We start from the raw sequence: 19,582 nt of genomic DNA on the forward strand, positions 1-19,582 counted from the left end.
AAGCATTGTCTCATCCTATGAACTCAAGTTAAAGGCCTCTAGGTAGACTTCCATGATTAGCAAGACGGAAAAAGGAGTCAATAATACATCAACTTTGATTAGACTAGAGGTGAGCCTAGAAGGTGGAGACAATGTGGCAGGGAACCTTGCACCTTAAGCAAGTGTCTGGCTCAAGAGAGCCTTCAACCCAAGGATGCAGCTCTAAGCTGCTGTTGGTGGAAGTTGTGTACTCAAAACAAGAGAAAGATGGTATCCCAAAAGTTCCCTGGAGCACCTTTGCATTAGAAGAAGCCACTGGACCTCTAACATCTCCTCATCTATAAACTTAGCTTCTAGTTTTCGCATTATCGCAAGCACGACCAACCCTTTTCCCTAAATACCTACACCGAGAGGAAACCTCTTTGGTTTGAAAATTATACTTGTAAAGGGCCTTAACTATCTTAGGGTTCTGAGTGCATGTGCCCCTCAAGTAGAGTTGGAGTCCTTGGTTTGAAAGAAGGGATGTGTCATCAGCTCTCCCTCCAGTGTCCGCATGGCTTTGATCATGCATATGGTAATTTTGCCTTGACTAGCCTCACTGATATGTATGAAATTTCACAAGTGCTGACTAATGTTGACCTACTAACCAAGCAAAGGAGAGTTTTTTTTCTATAACCCACTCTAAGGAGAACAACTCACATCGAATGCTTGAGAGGCTTACATCAAATGCTTGGTATATTACCAGGAGAGGTTTTTTTTTCAGAGTTTGGAGAGGATCTCCTTTCTTCTCTGAGTCTCCTTCAGGGTTGAGGTGGCACTTTCAGCCTCCACCTTGGATTTTTGCTAGCTCGTTTTGAGCGGGTTTTTTTTCTCATGCATGGCATGATGTACTCCTGCATTTGGGCTTGCTCTTGTGGTTTTCATTCATACTTAATGAAGTAATCTTTTTGGAAAAAAAAATGCTTGGTATAAGTCTGTCAATTTCTATGATGGCAAAGTCACTACTCTTTGTAGGCGGCATCAGATCTCTTGATGGCCTCTGTATCTAAGGTCACCTTGCCCTTCTTGGGGTCTTCCTCACGAGGACAAATTCAGGTAATGATTTCTTCTATTTCTTTGTCTTGAAGAAGCTTTTTGGGACCTTGATGTACCATTGGGGGGGAACTTCTTTGAAGCTGTTAGTATTTGGACATAGGTGGAAAACAATTGGCCTCAAGGGGTTACCTATGGATCCTCCTCTTTGCGTGGCCCAATCTCCCATATAGAAAGGGTTGAGCCTCTCAAGCAGTCATCTCTCTTGCACTAGTCAAAGGGAAATCAAAGGTCTCTCTTGAATTGAGTGAATTCCACCTCTTGCAAAGTCGCTAGTTCTACTAGGAAAGAAAATTCTCTTAACCACCTTGCTTGAACTGTGGAATCTCAAGAATGTGGCACTACGTTCCTTCCTTTAAGCAAATTTTAGATTGTTAAAGTTGTTGGGTACTTTCCAAGAATCCACATTGTAGAGATGTATACAATGATATGGTGGTGTAGGATAGACTAGGACTTAGTCTATTTTAAAGTTTTTGTGTGCTCTAGTACTTGGACTATATATACCAAGTACTTGCACTTCATTTGGTTGAACATTTCAGTTGCAGTTCACTTGTGTTCACTTTTTGTTCTCTTGTGTTCACAACTATTCTCCATTCTTGTTCCTACATGTGGTATCAGAGCTAGTCCTTCCAACCCTGTCACTTGCTTCCCCATTCTCCTGCGTGCTCTTGTTACACTTCTGTCGCGGAGAAGAAGCTAGTTCTTGCTGGTCGACTTCTCTTTTGCCTGTCCTGAGATCCCACGAGCTTTGCGTGATCTTGAGCTTCAGTTTTGTTGCGAGATTTTGCACCATGAAGCACTCCCCAGTTGGGCGACTTCGTTTTGCATCGCGCGTGCATTTTTTTCAGGCAATTTTGGATTCCGGAAGATCTGTAGCTGCCTCAAGAAACCTGAAGGAGTTGTGATCAGTTGTACTCGGTTTTTACCCCCTTTCGGAGCTGTTCGTGCTCTCATAATTTCATTCTGAGCAACAGATCAGAAGATACCAGCAATATCATTTACGTTTTGCTGATTTTTACTGATTTTCGTACAGTTCGCCTGTCCACCTCGCCCCTCTAGCTTGCCATTTGACTTGCTCGCTTGCCCATTGCCTCTCGAGATCGCCACCACTTGCATCTCCAGCCCCAGATTCGACTTGGTGGTTCGACTTTTGCTCCTCCTCCAGCTCGAGATCCTTCCTTCATCTCATTGCACATTGCACAGGTGTCTTAAAGATTGCATTGCACAGGTGTCTTGCAGATTACATTGCACAGGTGTCAGTGCATTTGGGACAGTTTTGGGCTGCACATTGAGTGCAAGTCATTGCTCAGGTGTTGTGCATTGTTGAAGCCAAGTGTTGGCTGTAAGTTGATGCACTTTTGGATGCCTATTGAGCAAGAGTTTGCTAATGCATTGTAAGCCATTGTTTGGCTGAGATTCAAGATGATTTTTTGGGGCAAAAGTATATTGCATTTCAGCCAGTGTTTGGTTGTGGTTGAGGACAATTTTTTGGGGCAGAAATATAGTGCTTGATTACATTGTATATCCCGGAAGGGATTGAGGTTTGAGCAGAATTTTTGGGGTGAATTTATTGCTATTTTAGATCAACCAATGTCAATGAACGCCATTGCAGTGATTGCATAGCCGTCAGTGGTCTTTTCCTTTTTTTTTCCAAGAAAATTACTTCATTAAGTATGAATGAAAACCGCGAGAGCAAGCTCAAATGCGGGAGCACATCATGCAATGCATGAGGAAATAAACAGCTCAAAGTGAGCTAATAAAAAACCAAGGCGGAGGCTGAAAATGCCATCTCAAGCCTGAGGGAGACTCAGAGAAGAAAGGAGATCCTCTCCAAACTCTGAAAAAAGTAACTCTTCTGGCAGTGGCTGCTCTGGAGGATCCCTGCATGCTTGTCCATATGGCCATTAGAGTGTGTATTGTGTCAGTCCAAATACTGGCCATAGCCTGGGAAGGGTGAACTTGGATACCCTCCATCACCTCTGTACACCTGGCTCTCCAAATATGCCAAGCTGCAATGCTAGCCAGAATCTCCCAAGAAGTGTCTACTGAGGCATGAGCAGCTCTGAAAGGAGTGAAGGGAACATCCTGGAGGGAACAAGACTCCACTAAGTGTTGCCGTACAATGAGAGCTGGATCTGGATCATGTCCCTCGAAAAACACCTGAGGGCCAGTAAGAGATAACCAAGCCACTGAACCTCAGGTCATATAGAAAGGTGCTGTATGAAAGATACTGAAAATCCTAGCAACACCTTTCCAGATCGTCCTCGCCTGTCTGCACTCCCAAAGGCAATGGTGTACTGACTCAATTGCAATGTGACAATGAGGACAAGTAGGGTCAGCCCTGAACCTGGATCTCCACAGGTTCACTGCAATCCTTCCATGAATAGAAAGCCAAAAGAAAAGAGTGATCTTTCTATTCCTGAGGGATTTCTAGAGCCTACGCCAAAAGTTTTTCCGCACAACTGCGGAAATCTAAAAACTATCTTAATGAGGCGCTCTGGAGGGCCTCCAACCTCTACTGTTGAGCTGAAATCTCCGGGCATTTCTAACTGTATAGTGAAAGAAGGGGAAGCTGTTCTCTCAGTGCCTCTCATCAATCCATTCTCACTCCCCTGGGTCCCACTGCAAGAACCTAATAGGGGAACCACCATATAACTAGAGTCTCCAAGACCCCAGTACAAGGAGAATAGGATCGGGGTCAAGATACCACTGTGAGTCCCTGTCTCACTCCATGAAACTTGCAATCCTGACAAGCTGAAAGGCAACCTCCAAAAGAATATCATTAGAAGACCTGATAAGTCTGCCTCTCGATTGAACATCAAAGACTAGGGTATCCTTATGTGCATCTTGCAGTGCAATAATCTATAATGGAATGCCCGTCCCTGAAAACGCTCCCCACCAAGTGGACTCTGTGATCGGCATGCCATCTGTGTCAATCCACTCTGGCGGAATGGCTGTCTGTATTTGCTGTATCCTGATTGCACTCCCTTTGAGGTGGCCAACTGCTATAAGTCTCTGATCCTCTGGACGTCTCCTAAAGGCCTACCAAGCGCCTACTGTAGAAGCAGGTCCCCTCTCCCGTCTAGACCACTGCATATAATGTGACACTCCAAGTGGCCTGCCATGGTCATCCAAAATCGAGTCATTCCACATGACTGGCTGCCTATGAATTTCTTCACGAGAGGTGGGTGGAACTTTGCGAAGAGTGTTTCTGAAGCAGCCCCAAGCTTTCATAATAGCAGCCATGAGAGGGAAAGGGGGAGATTTGAGAAGTAAAGATCCATATGCTGTTGTCCAACCAATCTCCCCCATGAGATGGGGTACAAGACTGAATGCTATGTGAGAAAAAATCTTTCCAGGGCTCCTGTCCAAGCATCAATCCATGTACTACGAACTTGCAGAGTAAGGCCATACACTGCAAGTTCGGGTTAATAATATTGAGACCTCCTTCCCGTGTGGGGAGAATGAGGGTCTCCCAAGCCACCCTGGCTACAACATCTGAGGTGCCATCTAAACTGCTCCATATAGGAAGTGCGCTGTAGAAGTATCAGGACGAGAGGCTAACGGTCCTGGCTGTGAAGTGGAAGTCAGTGGTCTCTCAGTTGTCCATTTGCTTTTTTTTCCTTTGCAAGTACACTTTCAATTATTCTTGAGCTTGCAATCATGTCTCTCAATGAGAAGTTTGGTATCGTGACTAAGGCAGATAAGTTGGATGGACCCAACTATGCTTTGTGGTTGTTTACACTCAAGAATATCTTGGTTGGGCTTATGGGACATCGTGAATGGTGATGAGGCTAGACCTGCTGGATCTAGCACGAGTGCATCATCCACTTCTGGATCTACCACTCAGGCTTCTACTACCGCTCCCACAGAGATCAGAAGAGGTTTGATCGCAGGGTTGCCCAAGCTTTGTCTTTGATTGCGCTGTCTGTGAAGACACACATTAAGTCCACTATCAAGTCTTGCAAGACTTCAAAGGCAGCTTGGGATAGAGTGAAAAGTATGTGGAATGTGAAAATGAAGGAAGAAGCATTGCTTTGAATAATAAGCTCAATGATCTATCAATGCAGGAAGGTCAGAAAATTTCAGCTCATATTGCCAAGATTACTGACATTTGGGATGAGCTCGCAGCTATTGATGAGGATATAGAAGACAAGAAATTGGTCTCTATCACCCTCAATAGTCTGGCACCCTCATATGATATGTTTGTTACTTGCTTGACTGTTATGCTCAGGGTTGCTCCACTCAGTTTTGAGGAGTTAGTTGGCTTGCTTTTACAAGAAGAAAGGAGGACTTCCAGTTCAGCCCGTTCCTCTAGTCAAAGTGAGCAAGCACTTGCCACTCATGGAAAGGGGAAATTTCAGAAAAAGATGAGCCATGCTTATCAGCCCAGGAAGGAGGGGAATGCAAACACAAATGCAAGGAATGCAGATAAAGGTGCAAAGGTGAAGAAAGGCAGATGCAATTATTGCAAGAAGCCTGGTCATTACGTTGCAGAGTGCCAGAAAAGGATCGCCAATGAGATTGTGGGGTATATCACTGAAAGCTGAGGCTTTAGGCTTTATGATCTAGCCACAAGGAAAGTAATCATAACTAGGGATGTTTTGTTTGCAGAGCCCATCAATGAGGAGTTTCCTCCATATGATGATACACCTCTGGACATCATTCAGTTTGAGGATGATGCTGATTTGGGTTCTCCAATTGATGTTCCCTCTACCTCTCAGACTCTAGCAGGGATGCCACATGTTGAGGGTTCTTAATCCTCAAATGTTTCAGATATGCAGCCAGCTCATGGGGAGGTACAGTCCAATATTTGGAAGCATTATCAGTGCCCTGCAAAGGATGTTACTCCAGATGCACTTCTAGATGCTATTCCCAGCAAGACAACTGAGACTTCAGTTCCTAGATGGGCTAGGTTGACACTTGCAGATGCTAAAGATCAGCCTATTGGGGAGAACCAGGGCCGGCACTTAGAATGCTAAGAAGCAGGTGAATTTTTCTCTCATGACCCAAGTGATGGAAGCTGAAATTGAGCCTCAATGCTTTGAGGATGCTCAGGGCAATCTAGCATGGCAGAAAGCCATGGAAGCTGAGATTAGATCCATTCAAAAGAATTCTACGTGGGACTCGGTTGATGCGCCCATTGGCAAGAATGTGGTTGGCACCAAATGGATCTACAAAATAAAGTATCATGCAGCCAGCTCATGGGGAGGGACAGTCCAATATTTGGAAGCACTATCAGCGCCGTGCAAAGGATGTTACTCCAGATGCAATTCGAGATGCTATTCCCAGTGGGACAGCTGAGAATTGAGTTCCTAGATGGGCTAGGTTGACACTTGTAGATGCTAAAGATCAGCCTATATGGGGGAGAACCAGGGCCGGCGGCACTCAGAATGCTAAGAAGCAGGTGAATTTTGCTCTCCCCAAGTGATGGAAGCTGAAACTGAGCCTCAATGCTTTGAGTATGCTCAGGGCAATCCGGCATGGCAGAAAGCCATGGAAGCTGAGATTAGATCCATTCAAAAGAATTCTACGTGGGACTCGGTTGATGCGACCATTGGCAAGAATGTGGTTGGTACCAAATGGATCTACAAAATAAAGTATCATGCAGCCAGCTCATGGGGAGGGACAGTCCAATATTTGGAAGCATTATCAGCGCCGTGCAAAGGATGTTACTCCAGATGCTATTCCCAGCAGGACAGCTGAGAATTCAGTTCCTAGATGGGCTAGGTTGACACTTGCAGATGCTAAAGATCAGCCTATATTGGGGAGAACCAGGGCCGGCATTCAGAATGCTAAGAAGCAAGTGAATTTTGCTCTCCCCAAGTGATGGAAGCTGAAACTTAGCCTCAATGCTTTGAGGATGCTCAGGGCAATCCGGCATGGTAGAAAGCCATGGAAGCTGAGATTAGATCCATTCAAAAGAACTCTACATGGGACTTGGTTGATGCGCCCATTGGCAAGAATGTGGTTGGCACCAAATTGATCTACAAAATAAAATATCATACAGATGGTACAGTTGAGAAGTACAAAGCCCATTTAGTTGCCAAGGGGTATGCAGGATAGATTATGAAGATGACTACCATTCGCTCTTCATCACTCCTTGTATCCATGGAATCCCCAGAATCATCCAGTCCCTCTTCATAACTTGCTTTACATCCAATCGCCATAGCTGACAATAGCTTCTCGTAAGAAAAACAAACCACACAGCAACAAGCAGTGAACAAACAAGCCGAACAACCAACTGTCGGAGGAAAGCCCTTCTTATACAGTGAACGTCAATGTCTCCATTTAAACACAGAAAGCCATCCCATGCTTCCAGAGCTTCGGTGCCCATAAGGAGGAGGTCTGTGTGCATCAGCCCTAGGGTTTTGTTGTTCAGGGACAAGAACACAAGGTATGCAAGCTCAGAAAAGCCTTGTATGGGCTGAAGCAAGCGTCTCGTGCATGGTATCATCAGATACATCAGTTCTTGCTGTCCGAGGGTTTTGTCAACACTCATACAGAGCCAAATTTATATGTTCTGCAACAAAAATCAGATTTGGTCATGCTTGTTCTTTATGTCGATGACATCATACTCACTGGTAGTAATTTGCAGCAAATTGTAGCAGTGCAATCTGACTTTTGACATGATAGATTTAGGCCTCTTACACTACTGTCTTGGCATTGAATTTTAGCAAACTCAAGGGGGGATTTCTATGTCACTGACAAAATATTCGAAGGGGTTGTTGTAGAAATTTAAGATGGAGAACTGTAAGCCTATGGGCACTCCATTGGAAAGGGGAATCAAGCTAAGTAAGCACGATACAGCTGAAAAGTTTAATGGCACATTGTATAGGCAGTTGGTGGGCAGTTTGATCTACTTATGCTCCACACGGCCATTTCTCTGAGTGGCTTCACCGACTCAGATTGGTCAGGGGACATCGATGATCGCAGGTCTACTTCCGGCTATTACTTCTCATTGGGCTCAGCGTGCATCTCATGGCTCAGTAAGAAGCAAGACCGTGTGTGTCTCTCCTCCAGTGAAGCAGAATGCAAAGCTGCAAATTCAGCCACTATGGAATGTATGTGGTTAAGGAAGGTTCTGCATGACTTGCATCATGCTCAGGACGGTGACGCAACTCCGATCTTCTGTAGCAGCTAGAGTTGCATTCCTATTGGAAGCAATCCTATATTTCATGCTCGCATGAAACACATAGAAAATCATTATCATTACGTGCGGGATTGTATCACAGATGGCTTCATTGATCTCACATATTGTTCCATTGAGGACAATGTGGCAGATATCTTCACTAAAAGCCTATCAGCGCCTCTCTTCACACGACATCGACATGGCTTGGGGATACGAGACATTCAAACAATGTCAAGGGGGGTTGTAAAATGACATTTTTTTCTTTTGTACTCCCAAAGGTTGCTATATCCACATGTGGGTGAATTTGTGCAACCATGGTACTTTAGGTACTGCAAGTTTGGGCAACCAGGATGAGTTTGGGAATGTTCCTGGATTCATCTAGGTATATAACTGCAAGTGCTTCTGAGATCATTTCAGAGCATTTCAGCCATATCATTGAGGGGGGATTTGTAGAGATATATACAATGATATGGTGGTGTAGGATAGTCTATTTTAGAGTTTTTGTGTGCTGTACTGTATATACCAAGCACTTGCATCTGGTTGAACATTTCAGTTGGAGTTCACTTGTGTTCACTTCTTGTTCTCTTGTGTTCACAACTCTTCTCCATTCGTGTTCCTACACATATTGGAAAGAGATCAATGAGTTGCCACAAAAAAGGGTCCCTCTGCTATCTATATGCTAGTGCATGAACATTCAAGATTCCAATGGAGGTTATGAACTCGAAGGCCCCAACAGTCAGCTCGCCCTGCCACTGATTACCAATTGTACTGTCCACGTCTTCCTTACCCCTATAAGGAGAATAATAATTGAGATATCTAGAAGGGTGAGGGTAGGCCGGCCCTAGGTACTTCAAGGACCGAGGTGCTAGACGACCCGAGGGAGAGGCATCTTCATTTATGAAAGGACCCCAAGCCATAAGTTAGTGGCTGGAGAGAGAGAAGATATCTCCCCCACTGTTGAAACAGAGAGAACAAGAGGGGGTCTTGGGGCAGGATGGTGAGCGGAGGGGGAGGGAGAGAGGGTCAAGGGGGAGGAAGTGGAAGCGGGAGGAGTGATGTGATTACTTTCATTGTTTACAGAGACCAAACATGGTTGACCCAAAACGGTATTAATGTTTTTCTGAAAAGGTCTCTCGTCTCATACTCTTTGGTGAAAGACCGGTGCATCTAGGTGATATCCCGTTACAAACTGAGCCCCACAATGATGATCCCACATTGTTGAAAGAAAGCTGTTCCTTCCTTTCTGTTCGGGAGTGTTGTCTATGTGATCTTGCTCCTCCTAATTTTACTTATATTTGAGGACCTTCATAAAAAAGGCTTTGTTGTCCCTTGCTGTGTGAGTCGTTCAAGTGAACACAACCAAGCCACACAAGCATCATGGACTACAGCAAACAGTATGGTATACTACCATCTGCATCTCATCAAATAAGCCAAGAGGATGCGACCACAAGCAATAATTTACCAAGTTGCTAAAACTAGAGAGAGAAAAAGCGGTTTGATTGTTCATACTTTACTATATAAGATTATGGACAAGTTGATGAAAGGCTGCAAAAAAGGGCCACAAAATTAACCTGTCTATTCCGTCTGGGTTGTGTAAGGTTGTCATAAGCAGCATTGAAGGGAGAGAGAGAAGAAGAAGAAGAAGAAGAATATATTATCGTCCTCTGAAGACCAAAACCGGCCTATGGGACCTGAGCAATACAATATCACAAGTACATGAAAGCTCCTCCCGAAGATGGGAGGGTGGAAAGAGAAACCACCTTCTAGGATTCAGGTGGATTCCTATGCTTGAAGAGCTTATACACAAATGTTCCTAAAGCTGAAGGTGACCCTTTATGCAGCAAATCAGCCAGTTTGTTATGTCCCTCAAGGAGGTGATTGAACTCTTCCCTAATGTGTGCATAGTGAGGGCATATCATTACCATGTGTTCTTCTGTTTCAACCATACCTTGATCACATAGTTGGCATATTCTACTCTCCCTTGGCATCTTTTTCCATCCCCCTGTTTCTATTTGCAGCTGGTGTGATTGGGTGCGAAGTGAGGCTAAAGCCCTCCGTTTATGCACTGCTATAGGTGTACATATGTACTTCTGCGTTGTTGAGAGAGAGGGGGCGGGGGGGGACAGCAAGAGGCAGGGGCTGAGAGGAAGGGGAGAGGGGGGGTGAGTAGAAGGACAATGAGGGGGGCCATAAAGAAAGGTTCAGGGATTTGAGTGGGGCGGAACTGGATGGAGATCCCAAGAGCTTTCTCCTTGCTCTGTTTAAACATTTTGATAAGAAGTTTGAATTTTGGAACCCCTTTCAACCTGATGTTATAGTACATTAGAATGTTCTCAGAAATCTTGGATACTCGTCATACTTGAAGTGCAGCTGATGTTCCATGGTTGCAGTTGGGGTTGACATTACAACAAAACTAATAACCAAAGGAGGTGGGAAACAGAATAGCATCTGGACGTTCAAAGATCATGAATGCACTGAAGACAACCATCTATGCACAATAGAGAGAGAGAACCCAAATCTGAAGCCTGGTAGACAGGAAGACCCTGGGCCTCCAAATCTAGTTCTTGGAGAAAAGTCGTGCCCAAATCAGCATACTGATAATACAGTGGAGCTGAATAAACCATGGGCGATTGGATCTTTCTCTGGGTAAACATTTCTAAGACAATGAAAGATTTATGGTGGATTCCAGTTCAAGAAAACGCTTGTTATGTTGATATTGAATAGAATGTTGTGCTCCATACTGCAGGCCAAGTTTCACTCTGTTACCAGATGTGTGCGAAAGTCAAGGTAAGACAAGTGCAAGGCTATATAAAGTAGGTTTTGGCTTGACAGTCTAGTTTTTAGTTTGTAATTAAGGTGGTGGGAACCTTGATCGTTAGTAATGATCCATTCTTAGATATGAAGTGTAAAGGGCAGATTTTTACAATAGCAAGTATTTAAAATGGCCATTGCATGATCAGACTCTCTGCAGATCCATGTGGATGAAGTAGATGTGCCACAGGCAGAGCCAGATGAAACTCCAGGATCACTGAAGGATAATGTGACATTGACCAATGTGTTCAATCATATTAGGAAAAAGTCAAGAAGCCTTCCATCAATGGCATGCTTCAATCCAACCGTTTCCTACCTTGATGGCATGCCACTACAACAGGAAAGCCTTTACAAGACGATACTTCGTAGTGAAAAAGAAAATCAAAGAAAAAGAGTTCTACCGGAAGAATTGGTATTTCTATGGATGTTATTTATAAAGTCAAATGTATAAAATTACCATTGGAAAATAATTTTCAGAAAAAACTTCAGCTTGGTTTTTTCAATGTATCAAAGTAGAAGTTCAGGGGGAATTTTTTTAATTACTCAGGCGAGGATTGAAACTAAGTCTTTCGCTACCTTAGACACCATTAAAATATCCATTGCTGCTGTTTGTTTTATGTAGGCAGCCAACTTGAATTCCCTTTGTCATAAAGGTGACCCCCAGTTGAATCTCTTAGTTCCAGAAATGACCAAATCTCCCAACCCAGTGGCAGAAAATCAATTTTCTGAAAGCATTCACAGCTGCCGTGTGACAGATAATGGAGGCCCGCTAGAAGACGTTCAAATATTGACACCGGCCTCAATGCCAACCTTGTAAGTTATTTCCACCTTGAGTGGCAATTGTAAATCATCTCCGTTACAGAAACAGTTGTCTGAGGATAGGTCACTTGGCAAAATAGTATTTTCATATGCTTTCTTTTGGTTTTGCATGGATCGTGGAAACTGAAAATTGATTGAGTTTTTTAGTTTGGATAAGACTTTAACCAACCGTCTGTTTCAGATCCAGTCAGTCTTCGACAAGGACAACTTTTGGTAACTCCTTTGATGGAGAAAATAATATATCAAGCTTCATGGGTTGCAAGAGTATTTTCTCATTTCTCTAAATTCAGATAGCTGCTTAAGTGCCAGAACATGTGCTTGATTTTTCAAAATGTTCATTCAAAAAAATGTAAGATGTTGATAGTGCAACAATCGCAGGTCAATTTATTGGAGAAAATGTAATTTTGCCAGATTTACTCTCAACTATATTCCAAAGAGCCAATTCATTTCTTCGAAGGAGAAAATCACATGTGAATGTTACTAGTTAGTTTCAAAGGAAGCATATATACTGCATGTTCAGATCCAAAGGTCTGTGGCTGTCTCATTGATGATTATTAACACCATTTAAAGATGGACTTTGTCCTTTTTTAACTTTGTTAAAAGCGTAAATTTTCTAAAATTCTAAACAAAATATATAAAGGTGCATCATAAAACCAGCAAGCTAGGTCAAAAATGTCAAATGGTTGGTCTCTTTTTGAAAACTGACGGCCGCATTCACATCAGGAAGAACAGGAAATTGAATTGAAAGAAGACTCAAATGAATTACCATTGTTTTATCAGCAGGGAAGAACAGCGTGCAAGGCAACATGTCAAAAACTCTAGGAACAGGGAAAGAAGGGATGGACTTTCATGGGATGCAATTCTCACCGTTGCGTGGCTTGGATAATGAAGAGGAAAACAACCAAATCAATTAGACGATTGACCACTTTGATGACATGCACAGACTGGTTGCTTTTTTAATATTGATGAACATGAATTAGTAATCTGTTTCACGAAGCAGCTCCTCCCTCCCTGGTAGCTCTCCCTTCTGCTGCCATCCCCTCCCTCTCTGCTGCCAGCCCTTTCCCCTGCTGGCCTCCCCTTCAGCCCCCGTTCCCCACACCCTACTGCCACATCACCTACTCTTCTCCTTGCAGCCCTTCCACTTGCTGCCGCCGCATCTCTTTCCTGCCTCTCCCGCTAGCTGCTTCACCTATCCTTCTCCCCCACTGCCTAACCGCAAGTAACTACGCTCTCAGCCCCCTCCTCTTCCACTCCTCCCCTCCTCTCAATATCAGCCTCTCCCAACCCACCTTCAGCCTCTCTCCCTCTCCCTCTTCAGGCCTCCCCTTCCTCCTACTCCTTGGATGGACAAAACTTCACCCTCATGGATTCCCATTCAGCCTATGCTCGACCACTACCACCGGCCACGAGAACCTGCACATTTTCAAAAGATGGTTGCTGCAGCTCCAAAAGGCTGTGGAGTTCGAGAGCTCCATGACCCTCTTTGCACGCATCCATGGGTCTTAACCTTCCAGATCACAGGTTAAGGACTGGATGCTTGTTGCCTTACCTTCGAACCTCGTGCTTAGCAGGTCCGATTATTGGGACGAGGTTTCTTTTAGGCCACTGAGCTCTGAGCTCAAGGCTAGCCCCTTGGTGCTAGGTCCCAAGAGGATTTTCCTTACGCCTTTCACGTTGGATTTTGACCTAGAGAGGAGGATAAGCAGGTCATATCGGACTCTTTTGGGCTGGTTACAAAGATCCCCCCTCTCTCTGGTTTTCCTTCTACTGTTAGCGAAGGCGATAAGATCAGATGGGGTTCCCAGACTTCGGGTCATCTTATTTTACCCTAATATTTATAATGACCACATCATGCTCTAGTGTCCTAATGGCTCTCTTTTAGATAGACGGTTGAGATTGAGGGCAGGCTGGATTAGTGTCAGATATGCAAGACTTTGGGCATTTCTCTAGGGATTGCCCAAGGAAGAAGAAAGGCCCAAGAAGTCTTCTGGTGCTGGCCTTCCTCGTCCTCGTCAAAGTGTTCCTTCTGTACCTCTTGCACGTCTAGTACCTACTGTCCCGCATTGGATTATGGTTAGAGTTAGTGGCGCTCCTCCACTACGCACAGATCAGGGTGCCCCCTCTCTTGCCCTGGACCCTACTTTGGTCAGGGCTAGTGATATTCCAGTTCTTGTCGTGGCTAGTGATATTCCAATTCTCGTCCTAGTGATGCTCTTGATCTAGTTCATGGCTTGGCCAGTGTTTCCCCGACGCTGCTTTGGTTGAGGCTAGGGATGATGTTCCTTCAGTTCCTTCTCCAGACCATGGCCTCCTGTCCGAGCAACCCCTTCTACATCATTCTTTAGACACCATTCATTGATTGTGGGAAGGATGTGGCTCCAACCTTATAGACAAGGATTTACCCTCTATCATTGGTGATGCGGTTCTTGGTTTCCTATCGATAGGACGTCATCTTCCACAGGTGGGGGGGTATCTCCCATGTGGCTTTCCCTCCTCTCCAGTTACTCAGGAGAGGGTTGTTTCCGCCACTAGGTCCGGTAAGGTTTTCTAGCCTACTTCCTCCTGCTGATGAGGATTGTTAGCTCGAATATTCAAGGCCTTGGTGGTGTACGTCATTGTTGTTGAAGGCAATTGATTTGTAATCAGCTTTTTCCAAGGGTTAGTGGGGGATCTATTGGCATTCTTTTTATCCAGGAACACAAATTGGATGGTAGATATTGGTAAAGTTAGCTAGACTACTTCCTAGTCATACCTTTTGGTCTCTTGCCTTGGGAGGAACTGGTATTTCAAGCTTAGATTCCTTTCTTCCCCTTGTGCTTGGACATGGATCATCACAACCTCCAGAGCACAGTGGATCACATTGTTGATTGAGGGACGTAAGGTTGGTCTTCTCAATCTTTATGTCCCTTATAATAGAGGGGATCACATCCTTTCTTCTCTCTTGGGCTCCGATTGCAGACTCATGGATTATGGGAGACGACTTTAACATGGTGGACGGCCCTCAGACAAAAAGGGGGAAAGAGAAGGTGGCATTCACTCATTGGAGAGAGCATCTTGGAATGCCTTCCTTTTCTGCTTCATTAGCTTGGACAGATGATGCTTTTTCAACTTTGCCTAGTTCGCTCCTATTCTCGTGGTGGTTGAATAGGAGACTACAGATGCCCATCCATGCATGTAGATAGAGGTGGGTCAAGATGCATTGCATCGATGGTGTTCAGCTCAGATCCCTTTTGATTTTTGAGCCTCATTTGAGACGCTGCTTTGCCATTATCAAAATTTAAAGATGCCTTGTACGTGTAGGATGGCCTCAAAGATGATTTTTTGTAGATTTGGGTATCTCATTTGTAGGGTGGAGTACCATCTTCTTCACGTGTGGCAGCATCCCTCTCCAGTATTAGTGATTTTTATCAGTACCAAGAGACATGAGATTCTCATATGGGAGACTGGCCTTCAATGATAGCTAACAGCCTTGCAGAGGGAAGAATAGGAATGGCCTATAGATGCTTGGATTCAGGATTACCTTGCTACAACAAGGGCTCATCACTCAGTTTTGTTAGACGAGAGAGCAAATTATGCCTTTCATGCACAAGTGTCCTCTTGGATTCAGATGGGAGGAAGAGTCAATAAACACTTCTCTAATTTGGCCTGAGACGTGGTAGAGGAACCGTTTCCTAACTTATTAACTGTGATAGGGTTTCATCGTCAGATCTTGAGGTCGTCTTGTGCATAGCTATAGATTAGTATATCTCCCTTCTTTCAACATATCCTAAGATGCCTACCACAAATGATGCCAGATTTAGAGTTTGGCAGGATATTCCAAACCAAACATATTTTGTTTTGAGAGCATTGGTGAAACAACTGCACTTCTTGTCCTCCACAAGGGCAAGTGGTGCTGAGCTCAGAGGGGTTGACACCCTTCTTTTTCATTCCTTTTTGGGATATGATTGGGCACCATGCCATGTCGGACTCTAGTACTATACCTCATTCGCTTACAAAGAGTCTCATTCATCTTATCCAAGATTTGCATTCACTCATTTGGGCACCTGCTACAAGATTTTGGCCAAAGTTATCAATTTGCATTTGTAGTCCATTCTTCCAAATCTCTTTCATGATACACAGATGGGATTTGTGCATGGCCAAAGTAATTTTTATAATATTTTCTCATTTTGAGAGGCTTTGGATTGGCTTATGCAGAGTGGCCAGAGGCCAGCCACTCTACTGTTGGATTTTGAGAGCTTATCACAGAGTAGATTGGGATTTTCTAGAGGGTACCCTTCTACGTTTTGGATTTTCAGATGCTTGGATCAGAGGGGTTTCTTCTTTGTACAGATCAGCCCACACCAGGTGCTTAAAAGAGGCAACAGAGAAAACACGTTTCAAATTTTGAGATCAGTTCAATAGGGGTGCCCTCTTGCCCCTTTTCTATATTTGTTTACGGTCAAAGCAGCATCTTCTTGAGATCTCAAGCTAACATTATTGGATTGAGACTTACCCTAAGGTAGGATAAGGAGACCTTGGACATTGAGCGTGCGGATGACACTATTGCTTTTTTGGATGCTACTTCACAGAATCTACTTCTTTAATGACAGCCTTGGATTTATTTTGGTTTGTAGCTAATACACATACCAATTGGAATAAATCCGATGGCCTCTAGATTAGTGACAAGGACCTTCTAGATTGGGGGATTGGTTTCAGTCTCGCATGGATTCAAAGGGGTATTTGTGCTAGGTACTTGGGGCTGCAAGGTCAATCTAGGTCTCCTTCGCAGCAACTTGCTTCTGTGTTGAAAAGTATTGGGAGAAAACTCCTATTTTGGACTTTAGTCAAACTTGACCTCACTTCTAGGGTAGTGGTTGTTAAACAAGTGTTGTTGGCCACAGCATCGTTTATTTGCTCTTATTGGTGCCACTCTAGGGATTGCATCACTTAGCTTAAAAGGCCTATAAGGAATCTTTTATCAAGTGATCTAGATGGTTTTGCAAATGCTAGAGCCAGGATGGCTTCAGAGACCTTGATCCTCCCCATGTAGGAAGGGGGCCTCAATATCACTGATCCAGGCTTGCAGTGCAGAGCTTGCTATGCAAGTTGTGGATAAGGGGATTTTGCTAGGACAGGAACTGTGGAAAGATTTTTCATTCGATGCATATAGTTCTTTCTCCATGGGTAGGGATGGATGGATATAACTAGGTGGATTTTTATGTCAGCTCATCTCAGGGTTCCTTTCTTCCCTCTTATGGTTGCTATCCTGAAAGCTTGGGGCAGCTGCAAGCATACTCTTTAGAGAGCTCCATGTTTCTCTTTCCAAGATATTTGATAGGCATCTTGTCATGTGCAATGATAGTATACACGGCAGACCACTGTGTACTTCTCATTATATGCAAGGGCCTAGATGGGAGAGCGGGCCCCCTTCCTTTGTGGGCCCTTGCAAGGATTTCCAAAACCTTATGGATGATCATAAATCCCTTATCAAGTCACCTAAGAGAATATTCAAGGAGAATTCAACATATTGATGTATACATACTCATTTATTGGTGCTAATCGCATTGGTTAATAGCTAATTTTACTATTTTTTGCTATTTTGTACTATTTTGATCATTTCGATTAGTAGATTGTGCCATGGAGCCAATTAGGCCCAAGAGAATTGTCGAGCATGAAGCAAGAGAGTGATCAAGAAAGTTGAGACAATATAGGTTTGGTTCTCCCTTCAAAAGGTGGAATGTATAAAAGAGAAGACCTTTGACTTTGGTCTTTAGTTTTGTATGCTCTCATTTGGAAATGCAAGTTCAAGCTCTTTTGTTTCTCAATGGTGTTTGCTCCTGTTTTTCTTACATGCCTCGTGTGATTGTCACACCTCTCTCCTTCCCCCTTCATTCCCCTTCCCCTTCTCATTCTCCCCTTTCCCCTTCCCCTTCTCATTCTTCCCTTTCCCATTCCCTTCCTCCTTCCCTGCCTTGTGGAATCGCGATTGCAATGACTCGGGAGCCACATGAGTGACACATGCAGATAGCTCTTGCTTGCATTGCTCTCAATGAGGGTGGGTCGGAGTTGAGCACTCCCTTGGCATTTCTGTGAGATCCCACGACACGAGTCACTGTCGAGGAGTACACATTTTTTAAATTATGTGGAGTTTCAAGTACGCTTTTGCTTGCATTGCTTCTCTCGGTAACTACCCATTGCCCAATGCTTAGTAGCTTAATGAACAGCTTTTGGTTTTGGAATATAGAAGTGTATAAGTGAAAAGAGAGTGTTTTTAGTGTTTTTGTAGTAGAATAGTTGTCAAATCGGAGGAATAGATACATGTTTGGACTGCTAAGGTAGTAGTCTAGTCAAACACAAGTAAAAACATTAAAAAATTTTGCTTTTGTGAGGATTTTGAAGTTAAGGTGATGTGACAAGTTCTATCCACATTTTAAAAACTTCTCAAATGCGTTGAATATTTGCTGTTTTTTGTTGTTGTTGGTTTTAGCAGGTTGAATAGATAGGAGAGAACCACAAGATCCAAAAAATCATGTATAGAAACCAAATTCAAGTCAGAAATCCCCAAGAATAGTCAGTGACAAAGTGTACATCTAGGGGCTAACTTAGCAAAAAAAGCGCTGACATATAAGTCAGCACGCTAATTTAGTAGTCTAAGGGAATCTGACATATAAGTCAATACCATTGACCTAATTTGGCCATCCAACTCTGATAATGTCATTGACTTAGCACATCTACTGTAGTTCAAAGATTGGAATTGGAGTTACCTACCTCAGTTTGCAAACTGATCCTAATTCATCTACATGCACCTTAGGTCTAGTAGGGTGCTGCAAGCAGAACCAGTGCTTGAAGACAATGCTTCAAACATCTTGTCTAGCTAACTATCCGACTTCACGTCAGTCCGATCAGGAGCGTCAATCATTAGCTCATATTCCATTCATAGATTGCAACAAGATGACCTATCTAGCTTGGAAGAGTCCATGAGCTTTAATGGAGACATGGGAGAATCCTTGAATACTAGAACTTCTGTGATATCGAACTCCAGCTCTAATGATCCGCATTCCCCTACTTCTATAGGATCTTGATTGTGGGAAACATTTTCAAATATTATGGGAAGCATTGGTATGGATAAACTAGCAAACATAATAAGTCCCTTTACAGTTTAGAGTGCCAGAGGAGCCACAAGTGTCCACCCGACTACTAGTGTCAAAAGCACTACATAAGGAACCAAGTCCGACTCTACCTATAGGCAACCAACTTTCACAAAACCAATTCCCACAAGATTACCAAGTACTAATCAAGGAGAAAATTTGGGTAATTTAAAAGATCCGCTTCCTAGGTTTCCAACACCTTAAGCCCCACTTATCCACCTTGGACACAAGGCATGGGAGGCATTCCTTACCCAACTGCTACTACTAATAGGCCTATGCATCGAGTAAATATGTCATTACCTAGGGGACTTGTAGTTCTACCCACCACAAGGCCCAACCAACCCAAAATGATGATGCGAATGCCTAGTGGGTCAGGTTCTTTGAACCCTATCTTTGTTCGGCCATCTAATTCTTCGAATTATCCTACCTATACCATTGATGTATGGGGCAGGATCACCATATCCTCCAACCTGTTTTGCAGATGATACTTATAGATGAGGCTATGAGAATCCTAGAGCAAGCCCTAGGAAGGGGGGCTACACCTCCAACATTTGTGGGCAGGGAATAAAACCCTTCAAGAAGTAAGCCAATGGTAATCTCCAAACTAACCGCTAAGTCC

General features: G+C 43.8%; 1 protein-coding gene across 1 annotated transcript in view; it reads left to right on the forward strand.

Annotated features, from left to right (window-relative positions):
* LOC147900578 (ATP-dependent DNA helicase MER3 homolog) overlaps positions 1 to 12,267 on the forward strand; it is a 168,480-nt gene extending 156,213 nt beyond the window's left edge. Inside the window, exons 26-30 of the mRNA XM_087377593.1 lie at positions 10,594 to 10,849; positions 10,950 to 10,990; positions 11,164 to 11,426; positions 11,637 to 11,827; positions 12,015 to 12,267. Of these exons, the coding sequence (XP_087233719.1) occupies positions 10,594 to 10,849; positions 10,950 to 10,990; positions 11,164 to 11,426; positions 11,637 to 11,827; positions 12,015 to 12,117 (854 nt within the window). The 3' untranslated portion in view covers positions 12,118 to 12,267. The remainder of the gene's footprint in view (positions 1 to 10,593; positions 10,850 to 10,949; positions 10,991 to 11,163; positions 11,427 to 11,636; positions 11,828 to 12,014) is intronic.
* The last annotated feature ends 7,315 nt before the right edge of the window (positions 12,268 to 19,582 follow it).

Source organism: Dipteris shenzhenensis, chromosome 7 (assembly GCF_047967505.1).
Source record: "Dipteris shenzhenensis isolate YYH24624 ecotype China chromosome 7, Dip_SZ_1.0, whole genome shotgun sequence".
NCBI lineage: Eukaryota > Viridiplantae > Streptophyta > Polypodiopsida > Gleicheniales > Dipteridaceae > Dipteris > Dipteris shenzhenensis.